The sequence below is a fragment of the Thalassophryne amazonica genome, chromosome 8 (genome assembly GCF_902500255.1).
Source record: "Thalassophryne amazonica chromosome 8, fThaAma1.1, whole genome shotgun sequence".
Taxonomy (NCBI): domain Eukaryota; kingdom Metazoa; phylum Chordata; class Actinopteri; order Batrachoidiformes; family Batrachoididae; genus Thalassophryne; species Thalassophryne amazonica.
The window spans coordinates 32,018,008-32,044,745 of NC_047110.1; the positions used below are offsets into that span (position 1 = coordinate 32,018,008).

General features: G+C 40.7%; 1 protein-coding gene and 1 long non-coding RNA gene across 4 annotated transcripts; one reads left to right on the plus strand and one right to left on the minus strand.

Annotated features, from left to right (window-relative positions):
• wdr61 (WD repeat domain 61) lies at positions 1–25,942 on the minus strand. Of its 3 annotated transcripts, none has more exons than XM_034175969.1 (11): positions 25,811–25,942; positions 21,818–21,870; positions 21,676–21,703; positions 21,354–21,459; positions 20,291–20,463; positions 17,862–18,010; positions 17,455–17,548; positions 7,108–7,201; positions 6,934–7,026; positions 3,950–4,028; positions 1–217 (listed from the first exon to the last, which is right to left on the minus strand). In XM_034175969.1, the coding sequence occupies exons 2-11, from the start codon at positions 21,827–21,829 to the stop codon at positions 128–130; spliced, it is 918 nt and encodes a 305-aa protein (XP_034031860.1). In that variant the 5' UTR covers positions 21,830–21,870; positions 25,811–25,942; the 3' UTR covers positions 1–127. The 3 variants fall into 3 exon arrangements, with proteins under 3 accessions (XP_034031860.1, XP_034031862.1, XP_034031863.1); XM_034175971.1 differs by having other exon boundaries at positions 25,864–25,921; XM_034175972.1 differs by having other exon boundaries at positions 25,807–25,913.
• On the plus strand, positions 3,467–21,194 carry LOC117515409. The gene is made up of 3 exons (XR_004562144.1): positions 3,467–3,797; positions 5,192–5,193; positions 21,180–21,194. It is a non-coding gene; the product is annotated as an uncharacterized LOC117515409 (long non-coding RNA).
• Positions 25,943–26,738: the final 796 nt, after the last annotated feature.

Here is a 26,738-nt window from a genome sequence, read left to right on the forward strand (position 1 = left end):
GAAATAAAAAACAACTTTTATTTGACCGCAGTGGGCCAGTGCAAAATGATCCATGTTTACAGCTCTTTAACTTCTATCATCAAGACCATCCTTCAAATGAAGAACTCAGAAAATCACAAATTGTCCATCACATGGGACAGTCGTAGATGTGGATGGCTCTGTCTTCTCCAGCAGAGATGATCTTTGAACCAGTGCTGTTGTACTTTACACTCCAAACCTACAACAACAAAAGCATAAAGTATGATCATTATGTTCACTTGTTTGATTGTATGAGAAAAATCTTGTTTTTCCACAAATTTGACAAAAGACTGAAAGAGTGAAAACTCAACGGCATTTTCTGAACCTTCTAACCACACAGCATCATTATGAAAGCATTCTTGTTTCCAAATTACTTTCAACATACATTTCTCATAGTTCATTTATTGCAGGGACTATTTACCCACTGATGGTACTTGTGCTGTGTACGTCCACTACAAATTCAACATCTGCTTTAAAAGTGTAAAGAGAAACAAAGAAGAGCAGCTTCCAATGTGACATCAGTGGCAACAACACGCAACTGTATGCCCGTGTGAAAGGGGCTTTAGTCACGGAGGTGGCCAAGAACCCGATGGTCATTCTGTCAGAGCTCCAGCACTCCTCTGTGGAGAGGACAACCATCTCTGCAGCAATCCACCAATCAGGCCTGTATGGTAGAGTGGGCAGATGGAATTCACTCCTTAGTAAAAGGCAGATGGCAGCTCACCTGGAGTTTGCCAAAAGGCACCTGAAGGACTCTCAGACCATGAGAAACAAAATTCTCTGGTATGATGAGACAAAGTTTGAACTCTTTGGTGTGAATGCCAGGTGTCATGTTTGGAGGAAACCAGGCACCATCCCTACAGTGAAGCATGGTGGTGGCAGCATCATGCTGTGGGGATGCTTTTCAGCAGCAGGAACTGGGAGACTAGTCAGGATTGAGGGAAAGATAAATGCACCAATGTAGAGAGACATCCTGGATGAAAACCTGCTCCAGAGCGCGCTTGACCTCAGACTGGGATGACAGTTCATCTTTTAGCAGGACAATGACCTGAAGCACACAGCCAAGATATCAAAGGAGTGACTTCAGGACAACTCTGTGAATGTCCTTGAGTGGTCCAGCCAGAGCCCAGACTTGAATCCAATTGAACATCTTTGGAGAGATCTGAAAATGGCTGTGCACCGATGCTCTCCATCCAACCTGATGGAGCTTGAGAGGTGCTGGAAAGAGGAATGGGCAAAACTTCCCAAAGATACAGTAGTGTTCAGAATAATAGTAGTGCTATGTGACTAAAAAGATTAATCCAGGTTTTGAGTATATTTCTTATTGTTACATGGGAAACAAGGTACCAGTAGATTCTCACAAATCCAACAAGACCAAGCATTCATGATATGCACACTCTTAAGGCTATGAAATTGAGCTATTAGTAAAAAAAAAAAAAGTAGAAAAGGGGGTGTTCACAATAATAGTAGCATCTGCTGTTGACGCTACAAACTCAAAACTATTATGTTCAAACTGCTTTTTTAGCAATCCTGTGAATCACTAAACTAGTATTTAGTTGTATAACCACAGTTTTTCATGATTTCTTCACATCTGCGAGGCATTAATTTTGTTGGTTTGGAACCAAGATTTTGCTCGTTTACTAGTGTGCTTGGGGTCATTGTCTTGTTGAAACACCTATTTCAAGGGCATGTCCTCTTCAGCATAAGGCAACATGACCTCTTCAAGTATTTTGACATATCCAAACTGATCCATGATACCTGGTATGCGATATATAGGCCCAACGCCATAGTAGGAGAAACATGCCCATATCATGATGCTTGCACCACCATGCTTCACTGTGAACTGTGGCTTGAATTCAGAGTTTGGGGGTCGTCTCACAAACTGTCTGCAGCCCTTGGACCCAAAAAGAACAGTTTTACTCTCATCAGTCCACAAAATATTCCTCCATTTCTCTTTAGGCCAGTTGATGTGTTCTTTGGTAAATTGTAACCTCTTCTGCACATCTTTTATTTAACAGAGGGACTTTGCGGGGGATTCTTGTAAATGAATTAGCTTCACACAGGCGTCTTCCAAAGCCATACAATAATTACGGAAAAAAAAACCCCAACGGTCAAAACGACCCCCTATGAGCAAGCACTTGGCGACGATGGGAAGGAAAAACTCCCTTTTAACAGGAAGAAACCTCCAGCAGAACCAGGCTCAGGGAGGGGCAGTCTTCTGCTGGGACTGGTTGGGGCTGAGGGAGAGAACCAGGAAAAAGACATGCTGTGGAGGGGAGCAGAGATCAATCACTAATGATTAACTGCAGAGTGGTGCATACAGAGCAAAAAGAGAAAGAAACACTCAGTGCATCATGGGAACCCCCCCAGCAGTCTAAGTCTATAGCAGCATAACTAAGGGATGGTTCAGGGTCACCTGATCCAGCCCTAACTATAAGCTTTAGCAAAAAGGAAAGTTTTAAGCCTAATCTTAAAAGTAGAGAGGGTGTCTGTCTCCCTGATCTGAATTGGGAGCTGGTTCCACAGGGTAATGCCATCCAGAGTAAGGATCTGGTTAGACACCATGTTTCTAAGATTTGTGGGGCCAAGTACAATAACTTCAGTTTTATCTGAGTTTAAAAGCAGGAAATTAGAGGCCATCCATGTCTTTATGTCTGTAAGACAATCCTGCAGTTTAGCTAATTGGTGTGTGTCCTCTGGCTTCATGGATAGATAAAGCTGGGTATCATCTGGGTATCATCTGCGTGGAGATCATTGCAGATGAACAGCCTATAATTTTTTGCACCTGCGTATAAGTTTTACCCTCTCCAATCAACTTTTTAATCAAACCACGCTGTACTTCTGAACAATGTCTTGAACGTCTCATTTTCCTCAGGCTTTCAAAGAAAAAAGCATGTTCAACAGGTGCTGGCTTCATCCTTAAATAGAGGACACCTGATTCACACCTGTTTGTTCCACAAAATTGACGAACTCACTGACTGAATGCCACACTACTATTATTGTGAACACCCCCTTTTCTACTTTTTTTTTTTTTAACTAATAGCCCAATTTCATAGCCTTAAGAGTGTGCATATCATGAATGCTTGGTCTTGATAGATTTGTGAGAATCTACTGGTACCTTGTTTCCCATGTAACAATAAGAAATATACTCAAAACCTGGATTAATCTTTTTAGTCACATAGCACTACTATTATTCTGAACACTACTGTAGGTGCACCAAGCTTGTGACATCATATTCAAAAAGACTTGAGGCTGTAATTACTGCCACAGGTGCATCAACAAAATATTGAGTAAAGGGTGTGAATACTTAAGGTACGCCCGTTTTTTAGTTTATTATTTTTAATAAAATATTTTTTTCATGTTGTCATTATGGGTTGTGAGTAAAGGTTTGAGGGGAAAAAAGGAATTCACTCCATTTTGGAATAAGGCTGTAACATAAAATGTAGAAAAAGTGAAGCATTGTGAATACTTTTCAGATGAACTGTAAAAGGGTTGTCCGTGGTGCCACGTGTCAGATACAAAGGTTTAACATGTTCACAGCTGGTATTTGAGTGTTTTTCTTCAAACAAAGTAAAGCTAGAGCAGTTAACTAGCAACAATTTGTCTCTTTAGAATTTGCAGTTTGCAGCCATCTTTCCTGATGTCAAAAACCAGTATGGCTCGAGGGCCTCAGGTCTATCCTCAGGATCTGTGCAGATTCAATCAGCTGTTTTCAATGGAAAACAGATAAATGTTCCCACAGGTTCTTACAACCAGAGATCTAATAAGAGCTGAGATTCGTTTAACTAAAACGTCAGACAAGTGTTCTGTGAGGATCAGTCCCATAGTGCTCATCAAAACAATTTCTCCAACACACAGTGATGTATCATCTTCAACTGAATGTGGATGACAAAAGTCAGTGCAGAGACGATGCAGTGATCGGCTTTGTCACCTGGTCCTGATGGTCAAAAAAAGTGTTGATGCACGATCTGGTGCCGGCGTCCCAAATCTTCACACTCTTGTCAGACGAGCTGTGTGCAGCAGAGGACAGAATGTTTTAAATGTCTTGTGCACAATAAGATACGACATTTTTTTAAAAATCAGATTACAAACAGCAAAATTGTAATTTTGACAACTGCAAGCTGTTTGTGGAACTATATAAAGACACTGGTAAGTTTAAAAACTGCAAGACATCAGTTATAGGTACAATCACGATCCAGGAAAAAATAGACCAGGAATAAGATGAAGATGATGAGGCAAAAAACACTACAAAGCACTTCATAAAGTGCAGAGTCTGTGCTGCACATAGGTGAAGCATAGTGACGTCCTGATGACAGCAGCAAGAACATGTCTGGATATTTTTATGACAGATGGCAGCTTGTTGACACTTTACATCTGTCCAAAAATGGTCCAGAACAGAGGTGGTGGTGGTAGTGGGGAAGTTGCATTGGTCTATTCGGTTGCAAAGTTTGATGTAACGTGTCACGTGATAAACCGCCTTCCATACCGAAACAAAGGAAACTCATTGGTTCTGGCTGCGCAGTGTAAATAGTGAAAGAATGCCACAGTGTTGTGTGCCCATGTGCACCGATCGACCTGAAACTTCGCCAGATTTGTCTTTCTATAGGTTTCCAACTAATGGCAAAGAAAAAAGTAGATGGCTGCAGCTGATAGGGTAAATGAACACAACTATACTAGACATGTTACTGCCAAGTGGACCCAACAGATAATGTTAATGTCACTTTTGCAAAAGTATTTAATTTAGATAAGTGATTGCAAGTGGGACCAGTATCGTTAATGCTGCGTTTACACATAACGACGACAGGTCACGAATGCCACGAAGTACACATTCTTGGCCGCTGATCACGAATGTAATGATTCGGGGCAGAGGCATCAGGTGTCCTCAGGAACTGCTGCAACCTGTTACCACACGTTACGATTAATGGCATGTGTTGCTGGAGAATTATCAGGAACCATTACGTACGGTCAAGAATAGTGTTCCGCGCTATTGCGCGTAACAGCGCATCTTTAAGTTCTGTCATGTTGTGAACGAGGTGAATTGTCTCCACACACACCCATATTCATCCAACCGAATTCAGATCGCTCCAGTTTTTCAGAAGAACTTTGTGACTGCATGCGTAGTTGGGCTCTGTGCCATGGAGTGGCGCAGAGAGGAGGAGGACGACAGCACCAGATGTGTGGCTTCATACAGCTCTCGTCTTGTGCATTTTCCCAAACATCAGGCCCATGCAGCAGGTGGAACACCTGCAGGAGCGCGCTGAAGACCACTGAAATTAGACTTCTAGCCGACTTGGTTTCAACAATCAAACTGAATGTGGTTTAGCAGGGTTTAGCTGTGCACACGCTTCTTCCTCCGCCGGACTGGAGGAGGTGCAGAGATGTCTGGCTGCAAGTGAGTCTCTTCTCACTCCTCTGCTGCTGTTGCTCAGACTCCTTCTCCCGCTCATCGGTTACAACAGCAGGTGGAACACCTGCAGGAGTGTCCTGAGGAGCTTCAGCAGGAACTGTGGAACGACACTTGGAGCCGAGTTTAATTGTGCGCACGTGACAGAAAACTGATTCGTCATGGCTCGCAGTGAAATGTGACGCCGCGTTACAAGTCGTGTCAAAACTTGACAGTTTCCGTGTCACTTCATAATAACGCGTGACAGTTTTGGCTCCAAGAACCATCACAGGAACCACTACAAACGTTGTCATGTTCTATTAAGGATCAATACTCATCAAGACGGATCAACACGCTCAGTTGCGACCTCCACGACGTGAGACGAAATGAGGGTGGTGTGTGACATTCGTGGAAGATTTTTTGACAGGCAAAAACATGCTCCACGAATATCAAGAATATCACGCACCAACACACACTATTAAGAAACCTATTCAGATGCATTAAGTCACGTTAAGAATGTCAGGAATGTGTCACGAATGACAGAAAAATGACATTCGTAACTCGTCTTGGTTATGTGTAAACGCACCTTAAGAATCTATAAATTATTCGTTATTCAGTTCACATTGTGCCAGAGCTAGCTGGTGGTGGTAGATAAAAGCTCTGACCACTTACCATGACGAAAACACGTTTGTTTTTGTCTCGCGAATGCACTGCTGAGGAAGTGAGATTATTCCGACTATTTACCCAGACTGACAACAAATATGACAAAAGTAAGTACTTTTATACACTTTGAGGCATTCTGTGAATGGAGAAACACGCAGTCCTGTGTTATTAAACAAATGCACCCTCGCACACGCGCCACGGTGGAAAATGAGATTAGCTGCCTAATCAGTAGGTCAGAGTCTGACGATTTAGCCAGACTGACAACAATTATGAGTAAAGTAAGTACTTTTATGCATTTTTGTGGTTTCTTGAGGCATTTTGTGAAGGTAGAAATGCGCTCCGACCTCAAAATGCGCTTCTGTGACATTAACCTAGTGCACTCTCTTTTTCTGTGGCGTTTAATGGCAGCTTTGTCAGACTTCTGCTTCATGGACGCCTGCACAACACCCATGATTGTACCATTTGCAACATTTACAGACATCACCGGACCAGAATCAAACGAATTCAAGCCCTTTTTAACCCGTTCTAGTGCGCAAGAAAAGAAGCTTGTCAACGTAAATAAAATGACCGGCTCAGCCATCGCTGTAGAGAAACCCACGTGCGTAGTTTGTTTGGGCCCAGAAACAGATTTATCACGTGACATGTTACGTCACGGCTTTGCTGAATAACAAGCATTTATTATTGAAATGTGGTACTACTGCTGAATTTAGTTAATCAATTTATTTATGAATTTGATCATCTGAGCATTCTTTACTTATAACGCAAACATCACGTTAATCAGCAGAAACAAACGGGCTAACCGAACAAAGTACTCAAGAGTAAATTGCTTCTTGTCCCTGTATATATGAAGCTGCAGTGTTTTAATTTACCTTGAGACAAAATGGGTATTATCTGAAGAAAATGCCACATTAAGGACCCAGGATCCATGTCCGCTCAGCGTACCAGCCAGATTGGCATGCTGCCTGCAAAACCATGTGAAAATGTTTGTTTCCTCCTGGATCAAAAACAATGCTGGGCCAAATTACACATTTTTCTTAACTCACACGTCATATATCTTAATGTAACCATCATCTGAAGCTGTGACCAGGAGCTGAGAGTCTGGTGAGAAGGTGAGTGATCTGATGGGCATGGCATGACCTGAAGAGAGAAAAGATGTCATTCAGTTACACTTATGTTTATAAATATTTTGTGAGTAACAAAGTTTTTGTTAATGTAGTTGAAAGCGAATGATGAAGTGTTACTCATTTAAGTGCATATTTGAGGCTAATTATAGTGCACCCAGAAACTATTCACAGCACTTCACTTTTTCCACATTTTATTATGTTACAGCCTTATTCGAAAATGGATTCAATAATTTTTTCCTCAAAATTCCACACATAATAATAATGACAATGTGATAAAAGGGTTTTTTTTGCAGATGTATTTATTTTGGTCAGACAGACATGAATGAATGAGGCGTTGCGACTCAACTTTTAAAGAGCCGGCGTCCACTGGCTCAGGCTGAGACACACATCTGGAGCAGAAAAACCACAGAGGGACTAGCTTTAAAACACTACGTTTCTTCAGCCATGACAAGGAACTAAAGTATTTTCAAACACTGTTTTCCAAAATAACGATGCTTTATGGTGATAAGTTGTCATCAGGCTGTGATGATGAATCCGACTGAAACAAACAGGTAATGTGTGAATGTTTCTAATATTCTTAACAGTCTGAACTGTTTGCATGAGGACTGCAGCTTTCAGTTGTTCAGCCAATCAATGGACAGCATCAATGGACGTATTTTGACTTATGAGTAACTTACAAGAAACGTGTGTCAATCGCATGACTTACTGACAACTTATGTCCTACAGACACAAATGCAGATTCTTGCATTCTGCAGATTCAAATACTGTTTGCATTTTGCATACCATCCCAAAGTCTAATTTGGGGTTGTAGTGCATAATAAGAATAACAAAAAAGGTCAAAATAATTGTGTCCCTACCCATAAGACTCCTCAGAGTTTCTGTGTCCCTCTGATGTTGTAGAAATGGTAATATAGCCAACAGCTTCATGATTGGTAAGAGATTTAAAAAAAATTGGCATCTTTTTGCGCATTATTCTGTCGTTCACACATCTTGGCACAATGCCAGGGTAAGTAGCGCACAATCTAATTTTATGCAATTTTCTTACATTGTAGCCGCTATTTCAATTCAAAAGTAAATAATACTCGTAACAGTAAATAAGACACTGGAGCTCTATGGTATAACAAGACTGGCGTGAAAGCTGTGTGCTTTCACACTAGTGAGGCACTTCACGATGCTGTGACTCACAGAATATCTAAACAGTTAACTGTGATCAGAAAAAGTTAGATGCAACACAAATCAGTGTTATGCACACTCTTGAATATGTGTTAAATTTATTGCAATTAAGATTTAAAATATGGTGCAATAGAAGAAAACACGAGGCTTGGATCTGAACATATATCCACACTACAAATAAAGGTGCATCTTTTCTTCAATTCTTTGCTTTGAACCACACTCGTGTGTTTTATCAACTGATACTTGGCACACGTCATTCAGTTGTCTGACAATAGTTTACAGACAAACAGTCATGCACTGTTTCTGCAATCACAGCCTGTATCTCCTGGAATTAAAGACAAAATTCTACATGGCAAGCAAACCTTCAATTTCAATTTATTGTCATTTATCTAGCGCCAAATCACAATAAAGTTGCCTCAAGGCGCTTCACACAAGTAAGGTGTAACCTTACCATCCCCTAGAGCAAGCACACAGGTGAGAATGGTAAGGAAAAGCTCCCTCTGATGATTAGAGGAAGAAACCTCAAGCAGACCAGACTCAAAGGGGTGACCCTCTGCTTGGGACAGACAATTTACAAACAATTCACAAAATGAATATATAGGAAATTTTGCTGGTGCACAGGACGGGAGGGTTGCAGAAGCAGACACCACACCCATCACTGGATGGAGCCGCATCTCAAACAGAGAGAAAAAAACAGAATAAGGCATCGGAAAGACAACAAATACAGTATAATTTGTCAGCATTAAGCAACAAGAAAAACAGAAGAAATACGAAGGTGATCACCGGCCACTACCCCCAAGCTTCACTAAAAGACCCCGACTTTAGATCAAGTCCAGGCAGCGGCCCGGTCTGTTTACTTAAAAAAAAAAAAAAAAAAAAAAAAAAAAATCAAAAGTCTTAAGTCTGGACTTGAAAGTCTCCACAGAATCTGACTGTTTTATTGATGCAGGGAGATCATGCCATAGAACAGGGGCACGATAAGAGAAAGCTGTGACCCGCAGACTTTTTATTCACCCTAGGGACACAAAGTAGTCCTGCACCCCGAGAACACAAAGCCCGAATGGTATGTTGGGTTTAATTAGGTCAGCTAAGTAGGGAGGGATTGGTCTGTGAACAATTTTACAGGCTAGTAGCAGAACCTTAAAATCTAATCTCACAGGGACAGGAAGGCAGTGAAGAGATGCCTAATGGGTGTAATGTGGTCAAACTTGCTTTGTGTCAAAAGTCTGGCAGCAACCTTTTGAACCAATTGGAGACCCCTAATGTTGGACTGCAGTAAACCAGATAATAGAACATTGCAGTAGTCCAATCTAGAAGAGACAAATGCATGAATCAGGGTCTCAACATCAGCCATAGACAGGATGGGACAAATCTTCGCTATATTTCGCAGGTGGAAGAAAGCAGTCCTCATAATATCTCTAATGTGGAGGTCAGGGGACAACGTAGGATCAAAAATTACCCCAAGGTTCCTCACTTTGTCAGTGTGATATATGACACACAAGCCTAGGCTAAGCGTTAGCTGGTCAAACTGATGCCAATGTTTCACCGGACCAAGAACCATAATTTCTTCACTTAGCCTGGAAAAAGAGTCTGTTGCTCTATAAAAAAGCCCTCCGTAAAGCTAGGACATCTTTCTACTCATCACTAATTGAAGAAAATAAGAACAACCCCAGGTTTCTTTTCAGCACTGTAGCCAGGCTGACAAAGAGTCAGAGCTCTATTGAGCTGAGTATTCCATTAACTTTAACTAGTAATGACTTCATGACTTTCTTTGCTAACAAAATTTTAACTATTAGAGAAAAAATTACTCATAACCATCCCAAAGACGTATCGTTATCTTTGGCTGCTTTCAGTGATGCCGGTATTTGGTTAGACTCTTTCTCTCCGATTGTTCTGTCCGAGTTATTTTCATTAGTTACTTCATCCAAACCATCAACATGTTTATTAGACCCCATTCCTACCAGGCTGCTCAAGGAAGCCCTACCATTATTTAATGCTTCGATCTTAAATATGATCAATCTATCTTTGTTAGTTGGCTATGTACCACAGGCTTTTAAGGTGGCAGTAATTAAACCATTACTTAAAAAGCCATCACTTGACCCAGCTATCTTAGCTAATTATAGGCCAATCTCCAACCTTCCTTTTCTCTCAAAAATTCTTGAAAGGGTAGTTGTAAAACAGCTAAATGATCATCTGCAGAGGAATGGTCTATTTGAAGAGTTTCAGTCAGGTTTTAGAATTCATCATAGTACAGAAACAGCATTAGTGAAGGTTACAAATGATCTTCTTATGGCTTCGGACAGTGGACTCATCTCTGTGCTTGTTCTGTTAGACCTCAGTGCTGCTTTTGATACTGTTGACCATAAAATTTTATTATAGAAATTAGATCATGCCATAGGTATTAAAGGCACTGCGCTGCGGTGGTTTGAATCATATTTGTCTAATAGATTACAATTTGTTCATGTAAATGGGGAATCTTCTTCACAGACTAAAGTTAATTATGGAGTTCCACAAGGTTCTGTGCTAGGACCAATTTTATTCACTTTATACATGCTTCCCTTAGGCAGTATTATTAGACGGTATTGCTTAAATTTTCATTGTTACGCAGATGATACCCAGCTTTATCTATCCATGAAGCCAGAGGACACACACCAATTAGCTAAACTGCAGGATTGTCTTACAGACATAAAGACATGGATGACCTCTAATTTCCTGCTTTTAAACTCAGATAAAACTGAAGTTATTGTACTTGGCCCCACAAATCTTAGAAACATGGTGTCTAACCAGATCCTTACTCTGGATGGCATTACCCTGACCTCTAGTAACACTGTGAGAAATCTTGGAGTCATTTTTGATCAGGATGTGTCATTCAAAGCGCATATTAAACAAATATGTAGGACTGCTTTTTTGCATTTACGCAATACGAGGTCTGTCAATAAAGTATAGGTCCTTTTTATTTTTTTCAAAAACTATATGGATTTCATTCATATGTTTTTACGTCAGACATGCTTGAACCCTTGTGCGCATGCGTGAGTTTTTCCACGCCTGTCTGTGACGTCATTCGCCTGTGAGCACTCCTTGTGGGAGGAGTCGTCCAGCCCCTCGTCAGAATTCCTTTGTCTGAGAAGTTGCTGAGAGACTGGCGCTTTGTTTGATCAAACTTTTTTCTAAACCTGTGAGGCACATTGAAGTGGACACGGTTCGAAAAATTAATCTGGTTTTCGGTGAAAATTTTAATGGCTTATGAGAGATTTTGAGGTGATACTGTCGCTTTAAGGACTTCCCACGGTGCGAGACGTTGCGCAGCGCTCTCAAGCGCCATCGTCAGCCTGTTTCAAGCTGAAAACCTCCACATTTCAGGCTCTATTGATCCAGGACGTCGTGAGAGAACAGAGAAGTTTCAGAAGAAGTCGGTTTCAGCATTTTATCCGGATATTCCACTGTTAAAGGAGATTTTTTTAATGAAAGACGTGCGGACGGATTGCAGCGTCGGCTCACAGCCGCTGCGACGCTCCGCCACAGGAAAAACACCTCCGTTGGAAGCCTTAAGGACAAGTTGGAACATGTCCAGCTGTTAAACAATTTCTCATATACTCACTCCACTGAAAGCCATCAAAAGCCGCCTGGATTTTACAAATGGTTATCAACACGGAGGTGTTTTTCCTGTGCCGCCGACGCGCCGACCCATCCGCACGTCTTTCATTAAAAAAATCTCCTTTAACAGTGGAATATCCAGATAAAATGCTGAAACTGACTTCTTCTGAAACTTCTCTGTTCTCTCACGACACCCTGGATCAATAGAGCCTGAAATGTGGAGGTTTCAGCTTGAAACAGGCTGACGACGGCGCCTGAGAGCGCTGCGCGACGTCTCGCACCGTGGGAAGTCCTTAAAGCGACAGTATCACCTCAAAATCTCTCATCAGCCGTTAAAATTTTCACCGAAAACCAGCTTAATTTTTCGAACCATGTCCACTTCGATGTGCCTCACAGGTTTAGAAAAAATTTTGATCAAACAAAGCGCCAGTCTCTCAGCAACTTCTCAGACAAAGGAATTCTAACGAGGGGCTAGACGACTCCTCCCACAAGGAGTGCTCACAGGCGAATGACGTCACCGACAGGCGTGGAAAAACTCACGCATGTGCACGAGGGTTCAAGCATGTCTGACGTAAAAATATATGAATGAAATCCATATAGTTTTTGAAAAAAATAAAAAAGGACCTATACTTTATTGACAGACCTCGTATCTCTAAAATTAGAAAGGTCTTGTCTCAGAGTGATGCTGAAAAACTAATTCATGCATTTATTTCCTCTAGGCTAGACTATTGTAATTCATTATTATCAGGTTGTCCTAAAAGTTCCCTAAAAAGCCTTCAGTTAATTCAAAATGCTGCAGCTAGAGTACTAACGGGGACTAGAAGGAGAGAGCATATCTCACCCATATTGGCCTCTCTTCATTGGCTTCCTGTTAATTCTAGAATAGAATTTAAAATTCTTCTTCTTACTTATAAGGTTATGAATAATCAATCAATCAATTTTTTTTTATATAGCGCCAAATCACAACAAACAGTTGCCCCAAGGCGCTTCATATTGTAAGGCAAGGCCATACAACAATTATGTAAAACCCCAACGGTCAAAACGACCCCCTGTGAGCAAGCACTTGGCTACAGTGGGAAGGAAAAACTCCCTTTTAACAGGAAGAAACCTCCAGCAGAACCAGGCTCAGGGAGGGGCAGTCTTCTGCTGGGACTGGTTGGGGCTGAGGGAGAAAACCAGGAAAAAGACATGCTGTGGAGGGGAGCAGAGATCGATCACTAATGACCAAATGCAGAGTGGTGCATACAGAGCAAAAAGAGAAAGAAACAGTGCATCATGGGAACCCCCCAGCAGTCCACGTCTATAGCAGCACAACTAAGGGATGGCTCAGGGTCACCTGATCAGCCCTAACTATAAGCTTTAGCAAAAAGGAAAGTTTTAAGCCTAATCTTAAAAGTAGAGAGGGTGTCTATCTCCCTGATCTGAATTGGGAGCTGGTTCCACAGGAGAGGAGCCTGAAAGCTGAAGGCTCTGCCTCCCATTCTACTCTTACAAACCCTAGGAACTACAAGTAAGCCTGCAGTCTGAGAGCAAAGCGCTCTAATGGGGTGATATGGTACTACGAGGTCCCTAAGATAAGATGGGACCTGATTATTCAAAACCTTATAAGTAAGAAGAAGAATTTTAAATTCTATTCTAGAACTAACAGGAAGCCAATGAAGAGAGGCCAATATGGGTGAGATATGCTCTCTCCTGCTAGTCCCCGTCAGTACTCTAGCTGCAGCATTTTGAATTAACTGAAGGCTTTTTAGGGAACTTTTAGGACAACCTGATAATAATGAATTACAATAGTCCAGCCTAGAGGAAATAAATGCATGAATTAGTTTTTCAGCATCACTCTGAGACAAGACCTTTCTGATTTTAGAGATATTGCGTAAATGCAAAAAAGCAGTCCTACATATTTGTTTAATATGCGCTTTGAATGACATATCCTGATCAAAATGACTCCAAGATTTCTCACAGTATTACTAGAGGTCAGGGTAATGCCATCCAGAGTAAGGATCTGGTTAGACACCATGTTTCTAAGATTTGTGGGGCCAAGTACAATAACTTCAGTTTTATCTGAGTTTAAAAGCAGGGAAATTAGAGGTCATCCATGTCTTTATGTCTGTAAGACAATCCTGCAGTTTAGCTAATTGGTGTGTGTCCTCTGGCTTCATGGATAGATAAAGCTGGGTATCATCTGCGTAACAATGAAAATTTAAGCAATACCGTCTAATAATACTGCCTAAGGGAAGCATGTATAAAGTGAATAAAATTGGTCCTAGCACAGAACCTTGTGGAACTCCATAATTAACTTTAGTCTGTGAAGAAAATTCCCCATTTACATGAACAAACTGTAATCTATTAGACAAATATGATTCAAACCACCGCAGCACAGTGCCTTTAATACCTATGGCATGCTCTAATCTCTGTAATAAAATTTTATGATCAACAGTATCAAAAGCAGCACTGAGGTCTAACAGAACAAGCACAGAGATGAGTCCACTGTCCGAGGCCATAAGAAGATCATTTGTAACCTTCACTAATGCTGTTTCTGTACTATGATGAATTCTAAAACCTGACTGAAACTCTTCAAATAGACCATTCCTCTGCAGATGATCAGTTAGCTGTTTTACAACTACCCTTTCAAGAATTTTTGAGAGAAAAGGAAGGTTGGAGATTGGCCTATAATTAGTTAAGATAGCTGGGTCAAGTGATGGCTTTTTAAGTAATGGTTTAATTACTGCCACCTTAAAAGCCTGTGGTACATAGCCAACTAACAAAGATAGATTGATCATATTTAAGATCGAAGCATTAAATAATGGTAGGGCTTCCTTGAGCAACCTGGCAGGGATGGGGTCTAATAAACATGTTGATGGTTTGGATGAAGTAACTAATGAAGATAACTCAGACAGAACAATCGGAGAGAAAGAGTCTAACCAAATACCGGCATCACTGAGAGCAGCCAAAGATAACGATACGTCTTTGGGATGGTTATGAGTAATTTTTTCTCTAATAGTTAAAATTTTGTTAGCAAAGAAAGTTTTCAGGGAATACTGTTAAGTCTTCTATTTCCATACCATAAGTCAGAACAAGATCTAAGATATGATTAAAGTGGTGGGTGGACTCATTTACTTTTTGAGCAAAGCCAATAGAGTCAAATAATAAATTAAATGCAGTGTTGACAGAAGGAGTGCTTTAGTTAAGGCACCAGACAGGGCATGAAGCAGCACGGCAACAGTGCTAAAAAATAAAATAAAATAAAAATCCACCAGACAGGCTGTGGAGCAGCACAGGTAACGCACGGCAAGAGTGCTAAAAAATAAATAAAATAAAAATCCACCAGACAGGCTGTGGAGCAGCACAGGTAACGCACGGCAAGAGTGCTAAAAAACAAAATAAAAATCCACCAGACAGGCCATGAAGCAGCACAGGTAACACACGGCAAGAGTGCTAAAAAACAAAATAAAATAAAAATCCACCAGACAAGCCGTGGAGCAGCACAGGTAACGCACGGCAACAGTGCTAAAAAATAAAATAAAAATCCACCAGACAGGCCAAGAAGCAGCCCAGGTAACGCACGGCAACAGTGCTAAAAAATAAAATAAAAATCCACCAGACAGGCCGTGGAGCAGCACAGGTAACGCACGGCAAGAGTGCTAAAAAATAAAATAAAATAAAATCCACCCGACAGGCCGTGGAGCAGCACAGGTAACGCACGGCAACAGTGCTAAAAAATAAAATAAAAATCCACCAGACAGGCCATGAAGCAGCACAGGTAACGCACGACAACAGTGCTAAAAAATAAAATAAAAATCCACCAGACAGGCCATGGAGCAGCACAGGTAACGCACGACAACAGTGCTAAAAAATAAAATAAAAATCCACCAGACAGGCCATGGAACAGCACAGGTAACGCACGACAACGGTGCTAAAAAATAAAATAAAGTAAAAAAAAAAAATAAATCCACCAGACACGCTGTGGAGCAGCACAGGTGAAGTGAAAATGCACAAGTGAAAAAGTCTTGAAAAAGTCTTGAAAAAGACTGTTAGTTCAGAGTCCAAAGCAGCAGGTAGTAGTCTCTGTGTAAACAGTTCGGCGTTCGGTCGAAAACACCGCTGTGCTCCGGAACAGGAAGGAAGGAAGTCATAATCAGGTCCCATCTTATCTTAGGGACCTCGTAGTACCATATCACCCCAACAGAGCGCTTCGCTCTCAGACTGCAGGCTTACTTGTAGTTCCTAGGGTTTGTAAGAGTAGAATGGGAGGCAGAGCCTTCAGCTTTCAGGCTCCTCTCCTGTGGAACCAGCTCCCAATTCAGATCAGGGAGACAGACACCCTCTCTACTTTTAAGATTAGGCTTAAACTTTCCTTTTTGCTAAAGCTTATAGTTAGGGCTGGATCGGGTGACCCTGAACCATCCCTTAGTTATGCTGCTATAGACGTAGACTGCTGGGGGGTTCCCATGATGCACTGTTTCTTTCTCTTTTTGCTCTGTATGCACCACTCTGCTTTTAATCATTAGTGATCGATCTCTGCTCCCCTCCACAGCATGTCTTTTTCCTGGTTCTCTCCCTCAGCCCCAACCAGTCCCAGCAGAAGACTGCCCCTCCCTGAGCCTGGTTCTGCTGGAGGTTTCTTCCTGTTAAAAGGGAGTTTTTCCTTCCCACTGTAGCCACGTGCTTGCTCACAGGGGGTCGTTTTGACTGCTGGGGTTTTACATAATTATTGTATGGCCTTGCCTTACAATATAAAGCGCCTTGGGGCAACTGTTTGTTGTGATTTGGCGCTATATTAAAAAAAAAAATTGATTGATTGATTGATTTCAGTCTTATCAGAGTTTAAAAACAGGAAGTTGCTAGACATCCAGCTTCTCACTGACGCAAGGCAATCTTCTAAAGATTTTATATGGATGAGATTACCAGTAGTTATCGACATGTATAACTGAGTATCATCAGCATAGTAGTGAAAGGTAATTCCAAAACGCTGCAATATGTCCCCAAGGGGTGGTATATAAAGGGAGAAAAGCAGGGGGCCTAAGAAAGACCCCTGTGGAACCCCAAATTTCATGTCACTAAGGGCAGAGGTACTGTTATTGTACAAAACACAGTGAGAACAAGATCTTGATGGTTTAATTTTAACTCTGCTGTGGTGGTGTACGGAGGCAAAATTGAACAAAATTGTGTCAATATCCAACTATTTATGGATCTGAATGCATGAAAATTAAACACAGAAAAGAGCTTGATTCTGGCACGCAGACACCTTTGTTTTAAAGTTCTGTAAGGATAAACGTCAATTCCAGCAATAAACATCATTTTGAGGTTTAGTGAATTTGTGTTGGTTTGCTTGCAATGTTTTCTGCAATCATGTTCTCAATCTACTGATTCTGATTCCTGATGATTTTATCTTTTAAAAGGTGATATGCTCACTTTTGTCAAACTTGTCATTTTTTAATGCCTAAATGATACACAAATAAATTTACAATTATCATAATTAATAAAATAAACAGAACCAACCTTCCAACGTATGGAGTAGCTTTCCAGTAGCAATGTCAAAGATGTTGATGATTCCATCAATGGCTCCACTGGCCAAATATTTTCCATCAGGGCTCTGAAGGCGAAAAAAAAGAAGATAAAATAAAATAAAATAAAAAACCAATACAATTTTGTGTATGTGTATGCATATATATGTGTGTGTGTGCAAAGTAGAAAAACTAACCTACTCTAAAATTCACAAATCAGACAGAAATGGTTAAAATAAGAAAAGCCATATTGTGAATAAAGAGCAACACTAATCAAGGATAATTTAACGTGACTGCAGTTGGAGACAAAGCACTAATGTCTGTGCTCCGCTGAGCCCTCAGTGATTCAGAGTTCAAGAAGCCACCATCTATCTAGACAAAATGACACTGATGGTTCCTTACGTAGGCTATACTCAGAATGAATTTTCCTCGAGTGTCCAGGGAATACTCCTTCTTGCCACTTTCCACTCCAAAGATGTTGACCTTGCCGTGATGGCTTCCTGTGGCGATGTATTTTGAATCAGGGGAGAAGGCAACACTCCATGCATCAACTAGAGAAAAAAGAAAGCAGAAAGATAGAGAGAGAGAGAGAGAGAGACGTCAAACACCTTACCCTTCAATTATATGCATAATGACGCATTCCATTTACCTCAGAAGTCATAAATCTCAACTGGGAATGATGTCATACTCGAGGTAAATGTGTTCCAGTTTTCACACAACACTGTCAATTGGAAAATAAGCTGGCGGTCTCCCAGATTTTAGAGTATAGAGTGCTACAAAAATATGCGGTCAACCCAAGAGACCAAATGGAAAAGGACAGATGGCGCAGAAGCTACATTAATGTTTTAATTATACTACTCAGTTTGAAACGCGGCGTTACCAGTCATTTCTGTTCACAAAAGCTAACAGGTTAGCCAATATTAGCAGCACCAGTTAATAACACAATAGATGGCATTTCACATAGATTAACTGCTGCAAAATGTCCACAAATGCAGGACGTACTGTGTGCATTTAAGTTGGGCACACACACAAAAAAGAAAAGATAGGTACTAAGAAACAAAAACTACAGCTGTCATTACTAGTGATGTTTGGAACAGCCATCTTGGATTATGAACTCTAGGGTATGTGGGGTTTGAACAAGCTAATGAGTTGGAATTCTGACTTCAGGGTGTGTAACTGGGAAAATCAGACATTGGAGTATGAATTTAATGCTCCATAACTATTGGAGTTTGAGTCGAGCTGCTGCTTCTTCACATCAAAAGGAGCATTTGGTGAAGATTCCCTCTGGTCATCTCCCTAGGGAGGTTTTTTGGAGGAATGTCCAACTAGGAGGCAGCTCTGAAGAAGACCCAGGACACGCTGGAGGGATTATATGTCCCAGCTGAGTTTAGAACACATTAGGAATCCTCCAGAAAGAGTTAGAGGACTTGCGCCAAGGCAGGGAAGTGCGGAGTGAGCTGCTTGGTCTGCTGCCACCACAACCGGAACAAGCAGCAGAAAATAAATGAATGAATGGTAAAACTGTGTGAAAACAAAACCAACAAATGTAAATTAACCACAATGTCAAGTCCAACGTTTTGACAGGACAGCTGTTTTTGTGCAGAACATAGTCCACTGCTGAGACACACAATTCATGTGGCTTCTACAATACACATTTGCAGTGGTGGCAAATTCCCATAGAATATATTAACTGGTAATGTCTTGCTGTCCATCTTGTTGCATACTGACAATAAGGAGCAAAATTAAACAAATCAAGCAGGCCAAAAATTAAACACACTGACCATGAACCTTGCCCTTGATATTTGACCGTTGAGATCGATTGTTGATAGTGACCTTGACCTCAGTGATGTGAGGCTCAAGTACAGTTGGTTTATGCAGTAAGCAGCCCCCCTAACAAACAAAGAAAAAGCTCAATCTGGATGGAACATTTCCCAATCTCCCCCACCCCCTACGCAAAATGTGCAGTTTCTAATGAAAGATCACTCTAATCAGTCACAAATACACCTAATCTTCAAATAGAATCGGTATAAAATCGGTAACTGACGCATTGTTTTCACTACTGAAATCTCCGTACTGGAGACGACTAGAACGATTACGGTAACAACAGTGTTTGTGACAATTCGGCTGTTCTGGGCAAAACAGCCTAGTTTCCGGAGACCAAAGTGTAAAAAACGCAGAGGACACGGAGGTGCAAACACAGGTGGTGAGTTATTATTTCTTCAATACAGCGCGCAAGAATTGATAGAACCGTGAAAAAATGTACGCATCGAAGGACAGAAACTGCACATTTTATGGTGGACGGGAAATGTTCCATCCAGATTGAGCTTTTTCTTTCCGTTTGTTAGGGGGGCTGGAGTAAGACAACAGTCCAAAGCACATGAGCAAGCCACCCATGAATGACTCAAACCAAAATAATAATAATAGGTCTAGTCAAAGTCCAACTTTAAACCACACTGACATACCCTTAAACAGGCAAGTCACACCCCAAAAACATACCAGTGTGAGTAAACGAATGTGTTTCATGTGTAAAAAGCAGTAGGTCAGTGATTGTGGTTGTTGCCTCTCAAGGTGGCATTAATGATCAATGATTTTTCTTTAAATTCACTAACACTTTCTCTTCAAATTCAATATGTTCAAATGTGTGGAAGAAAAAAAAAAAAAATACAGTTCAACACTGTATTGTGTGTTCACTCAAGTCAACTTTGTTGTATTAATTTTGCATGGAAAGTGGAGACAACTGTGAAAAATGTAAGAAACCAGGAAGTAGGCAAGCAAAGAAAGAAAGAAAGAAGTTTTGGATGACACAAACAACCCCATGAACCCAGCTTTACCTGGACCTCCATCCATGGATTTGATCTGTTTTCCAGAATCAAGGTCCCACAGACGGATGTGAGCATCAAGAGAGCTTGAGGCAGCAATTGCTCCATTGTGACTGATGTCCACCGATACTACACCCAGTTGGTGGCCCTCCAGAGTCCACTGTAACTCGAGCTTCTCATCTGACCTGTATGTGCAGAGCAGCACAGAGATAGTTTGATTACTTACAAGTTAAATCAATTATTTCTGCAGCACACTAAACAAACAGCTCCAAGAGAAACCACGTGTGACAGTCAATTAGACCACTCAGTTACAGTTCATTACCAACCCTCCTGCCACAGTGAGTGGTTTACAGCACACTGTAATTAGCTCTCTGTAAGGCTGCGCACATTAAAAAACTACTCCTCCAACTGTGAACCATCTAACAGTGACACTGCAAAGGTAATGAAGCTGTTGACAGCAAGGAAATCAGCAAAGATCTGTGGTACTTGGGCTGAACTCCTCCGTGCACGTGGAGAAGCTGTTCTCTTGAGGCTGTAAACAATCGTTGTTTCCACCTGAGAGACAGATATCATCCCAAATAAATGGCTGAAAGAACATGTCGTCCCACTATGTTAAGCAGATGTTAACTGCCTGAATTACAACAACTACAAGGGTATTACACAGCTAAAGACGAGCAAGGATCTGTACTAACTTGGTCACAGTTACTTGCTGCTCAGTGACTGCAGCAGTCTGGCTTCATGCCTAAGAAGTAAACTATCAACAGCCAAGAGCATGTGCACATATATCACCTGGCTGTACCAGAGACAGGGCTACTTTCAGGACGTGGGAAGGGACCGGTTGTCAGGTTGGGTGGTTACTACCCAAGACTCCGTGTGGTTCCACTGTGTGGTGGAGAGACAGTGATGTGAGGTACCAGTGCATGCTCCCAGATATGAACTGACTTCCAGCTCACTTCAAAAATTTACAACAGCTAAAGCATCACTGTATCTCAGGCACCTGAGAACTGTTTTAGGAACGAGCATACTTTAGAAGGTAACAGTACATTTTTACTGGTGCCGCACGCACACCACTTACCATTTCCAGACTTTCACTGTATCATCTAGAGAGCCGGTAACAATAGTCTCTGTCTTATCGGCCTCACTTTTACCCCATGCTGCCGTCCAGATAGCATCATCGTGTGCTAACAGAAAGAAAATGAAGTTTAAATCTCCAGAGATAGTTTCATGAGTTGTCACATTTCTACGTTTTGTAAACAAATTAATATTATATACTGAGGGAAAGCAACACATACAATAGAGGTTAATTGTAAATATCTGTAATTTAAACAGTAGTGACAGAGCCTGAACTGCATTACTTTCTGGGTAAGTCAGTCAGGTTACTTGATGATGTTACTCACCATGTTCTTGCTTGAAAAGAATGCTATACTGAAAATAAAGCACAAATTTTCAATCACAACTCTGCAAACAAAACATGTGACTACTGGATAGAATGTGTAAGGCTAGAGTATTTAAATATTCCAAAACAATAACTGTGCTTACTTGAGTGCTCATTTTTGGTCCTGGGATTTGGGAGCCACTTGGCTAACTTCAACCTAAAAACAACAATGAATGCCAATAAGTAACGCTGCTGCATCAGTCATTAAAGTGCATCACTCTGCCAAGGGCCAGGAGTATGTCAATTCTCTGAATTCAAGATGATCTTTTTCACAACGCGAATGCATCATTCAATGGAACTAAGGGTAAGTAGGTTAATTTCCTCCATGCACATCTTCATACGGTGTGCTACCATTTGTGAACTTTCACTGAAATGCACCATCCAGTCTAGAGTTCCATTTACAAGACTCGTGTACAGACAGATAGACAGGGTGATTCCTGTATCCCACCTCCTGCCCCCCCCTTTTTTTTTTTTTTTTTAACAGGGGTATGATTAGATATTTCATGGTGGTTTAATTAGTCAAATCCTTTTTAATTTCATTGACTCAATGTCATGTTCAAGTCACCACACTGCCAAACAGTATTTTCATCATTCCAAGATAACCGGTGTCACGTACTGAGGTTGCACTGTAGTTTGTAACTGCACACGTGCACGACTGGAAAGTGAATTTCTGTCACTTCTTCTGTGCTGAGATTGATCGTGTCTTTCTAGTTGCAACTGACAAATAAGCTCAGCATTTGTGAATTTGTGAGTATCCCAACTCAGCACAACTTCACTACAGTAAACTCAGCATGACCTATAATATGTTTTTTGCATAAGTGCACTTTAGTAACGAATAACTAGATTAAACATTTTAATTAAAAGCCTACACTTATTAGCATAAAATTAAACTGGGAAATATAAGAAAGAAATGTTTGACATTTTGGATTTGACAATTCCAGCACAGCTACAATCTCAGTATGTGACTGCTGTGTACACTGTTTTAAAATCTCAGTATATGACACTGTTAACACAACAAGCAAAAAGCTTCAAATTTTAGGACAGGATGTGGATCAGGTTCAAATCAGCTTTAGTATGTAAAAAAGTTGTTCAACAGTCCGGGGTCTCCGTTGTCGTATTTTGTGCTTCATAATGAGCCACACATTTTCAATGGGCGACAGGTCTGGACTGCATGCAGGCCAGTGTATGGCTTTTGCTTTGCATGGTAGAGTTTAACTTGCACTTGTAGATGTAGTGCCAAACTGTGTTAACTGACAATGGTTTTCTGAAGTGTTCCTGAGCCCACGCGGTAAAGATCCTTTACACAATGATGTTGGTTTTTAATGCAGTGCTGCCTGAGGGATCAAATGTCAGGGGTATTCAGTGTTGGTTTTCGGCCTTGCCGCTTACGTGTAGAAAGTTCTGCAGATTCTCTGAATCTTCTGATTATATTATGGACTGTAGATGATGGAATCCCTAAATTCCTTGCAATTGAACATTGAGAAACATTGTTCTTGAACTGTTGGACTATTTTTTCCACACAGTTGTTCAAAGTGGTGATCCTCACCCCGTCTTTGCTTGTGAACGACTGAGTCTTTTGGGGATGCTCCTATTATACCCAATCATGACACTCACCTGTTTCCAGTTAAGTGTTCTTTGAGCATTCATCAACTTTCCAAATCTTTTGTTGCCCCGTCCCAACTTTTTTGAAATGTGCTGCAGGCATCCATTTCAAAATAAGCAAATATTTGCACAAAAACAAAAAAAGTATATCAGTTTGAACATTAAATATCTTTTCTTTGTGGTGTATTCAACTGAATATAGGTTGAAGATTATTTGCAAATCATTGTATTCTGTTTTTATGTACATTTTACACAACGTCATTGGAATTGGGGTTGCATGTATAGAGCTTGTGGGGTTAATTAATTCATTCATTTAATTTAACTTTTATTTAACCAGGTTAGTCCCATTGAGATTAAGACCTCTTTTACAAGGGAAACCTGGACAATTATAAAAGTTTCCAATTCACCTAACCTGCGTGTCTTTAAATGTGGGACAAAACCAGAGCACCCGTATGAAACCCACGCAAATAGGAGGAGAACATGCAAACTCCACACAGAAAGACCACAGATAGGAATCAATCCTATGGCCTTCTTGCTGTGAGGCAACAGTGCTAACCACTAAGCCACTGTGATGTTGTGCTGGTTATGTCACGTGTGCATCGCATGTCGAGATCGGTTGGGACGGCCTGCTCCATTTTAGGTGGAAATGTCGTACTGAAATTTACAATTCAGATCAGTGTTACAGAATGAAACACGGGAAAACGTTTTAACAGATTAAATATTAAACAGACAGGTTTTGGAACCCAGAGAAGTTAGATAGCAGTGCTAAACAGTGGGATTTTTATTCATGTGGATGATCTGTAGCTTGTGAACGCTTGAAGGACACTGATGCACTAAGTTCTTCTCTTACAAGGCCAGAGGTTTTAAAATGTTCTCATTTTTGGACTCTGTGCTTATATCTTACAGAGGTTTAAAGAAAAGTTCAAACACTTTTGCAGGGGCTAGATGTTAAATCTGCTCATTCAGCTAAAGAAGCACTCCTGTTTTTAAGTCATTATCAAATAGAATTCAAAGCTTTGGAATATTTAGCAAAGTGGTTGTTTTTAATCATGTCACAAGCAGTGGGTTAGACGGTGACAGCAGACTATAAACCGGAGCGTTTTCAATGAGAGAATGTAAAATGAATCCACCGCATGCTAATTGTTTACAATGAAAGAATGAAGGCTGACAGCCCAATCTGCACACTTCAGTGGCACTTTCCACAAAAAGTTCAAACTTTTTCAACTTTAACTGCATGCTGCGGTGGCAAGGAGAAATGCTGTTTTATCTTTAATGATGGGGGACAGCAAGATGACTTATTTAGGTATGTCACCTGGTTTTAATCAAATAAACGTTCATAAAAAATACTTTTTCAGCAACATCAGAGCTAAAGTTTCTTGTTTTAATATGACACTGTGTGCAAAACACAAACTGTTGTGCCTTTCAAATGATAAATTGTCAGATTCTTAAATGACAGGCTCACTTCTACTACTGATGACGAGAGTAAATCTGCTTTAACAAGGGTTTTTCCTATCGTCATCAACTCTGGGAGCTTTTAGGTGTGTATTGAAAGTAGGACGCCTAACTGTTCTTTAAGATTCGGTGGTTCCAACCTTTCTGCAGTGGTTGATGCATTTGCACCTTTAATGATTAGGATTCAGACACCAACAATCACAGAGAGAACGGGTAGATTACCTGTAATTTTGGATTATGAGACTGTTATGGGCATTTTTCGTCATTTTACTAATATTTTATCGACTAATCAATTGGTGAGATCAGGTGGTGAATCCGAAGGCGAGAATTTGTACTTCACAACTGACTGCTCTGTGAAAACACGCTCAGGCTGAATGCTGTTCTACTGAAATCAGCTGGTTTGGTTTGGTCTGTAACTTGCTTCTATCAGCCACCTGATAACTATCATTGCCTGGAACGATGAGATTTATACACGAAGCAGACCTTAAATGACCCATTGTATATTAAATTGACTTTATTGACGAGTCTGACCCCTTTGAAAAGTGACCACCGACTACAACGGCCACCAGAGGGCGCAGGAGTAAAACACGACCTTGCGAATTAACCAGAAACAACAACAAAAAAAAACCCAGATTAAACGTTAGATGCAATTAACACCGGATTCAGGATTATCAGATAATTTAGAACGCCTCCTTCCTATTAAAACATCTAAAAATCTTAACCAAACGTTATAACAACAAACAAGTAAACAAATTCAAACACAGTTCACTCAGCGTTCATATAAACAACGCAGCTAGTTTAGCGGAAAAGGAACAGCTTTAGAAAATAAATACATTTAGCAGACATACCACTGAGTATATGGGATCAGGGAAAATAAAGACTAAAAGTAAATAATCCGTGTTGACATACGGAAAGAGAAGCTAACCGGAGCTACTTAATACCATTAGCATCAAAGGATATTTATGTGAGCTACTTCACTTAACAGCTTATCGGTTTGATTATGTTGGTATATATAAACTGTTAGTTATAAAAGCATATACGCACACGTTATGCATAAAATGAAATGGAGTTATAAATGATGAAAACTTGCGACGCGCTTGGATTTACATGGGAGACGCCATGACACCGCCAAGCCACTCGACTTCTTCGGTCATTACACATCAACGTGCGAATGTCGTGAAGCTGATTGTCGCCTCCAGCGGACAGTAGAGAAATGACATTTATAGGTTTATTGTCAGTGACAATAAATTACTAAATTATGAACATTCATTTACAATATCACAAACCGTCACTCTGCAATTATTTTATTCATTGACTCATTACACTAAATGTGTTAGAATTCATTCTTGCTGTAGAGCTTGTGCAGCAAAATATTTAGCTAATTGGGTGAGTGAGTAGGTCATACACATCAGTCAACTTATGTAGACAGTACTTCAGAAAGCAATAAATGCTACTGTTATATGTCTTCCACATACAACAGCATATAATGAAGAAAAGCTGATTCAAATATGGTGAAATTTAATTCACCAGATATTTTGAAAAAGCAACTTTGTTTGGCCAATTTAACATTTCACAGACAAACAGGATGAAACAGTTCAACTGGACTTGTTTAGTTACTTGAAGATGTTTGGCTCTTCATCCAGAAGGGCTTCATCTGAAAGTTTCACATACTTTTTATATGTAAGACATGTTTTATTTCATTGTGAAGATATACAGTATACAGCTACTCACTCATCTTCAACCGCTTACTCCAATGTTCTTGGTCACAGAGGGCTGGACCCTAATCCAGCAGTCATAGGGCATGAGATGGGGCACACACTGGACAAGACGCCAGTTTAGCACAGGGCCACATATAGACAAACAAACACATTCACACCCGCACGCACACATACGGACAATTTAAAGCTTCCAATTCACCTAACCTGCATGTCTTTGGAGGTGGAGCACCTGGAGGGAACCCACACAAACATGC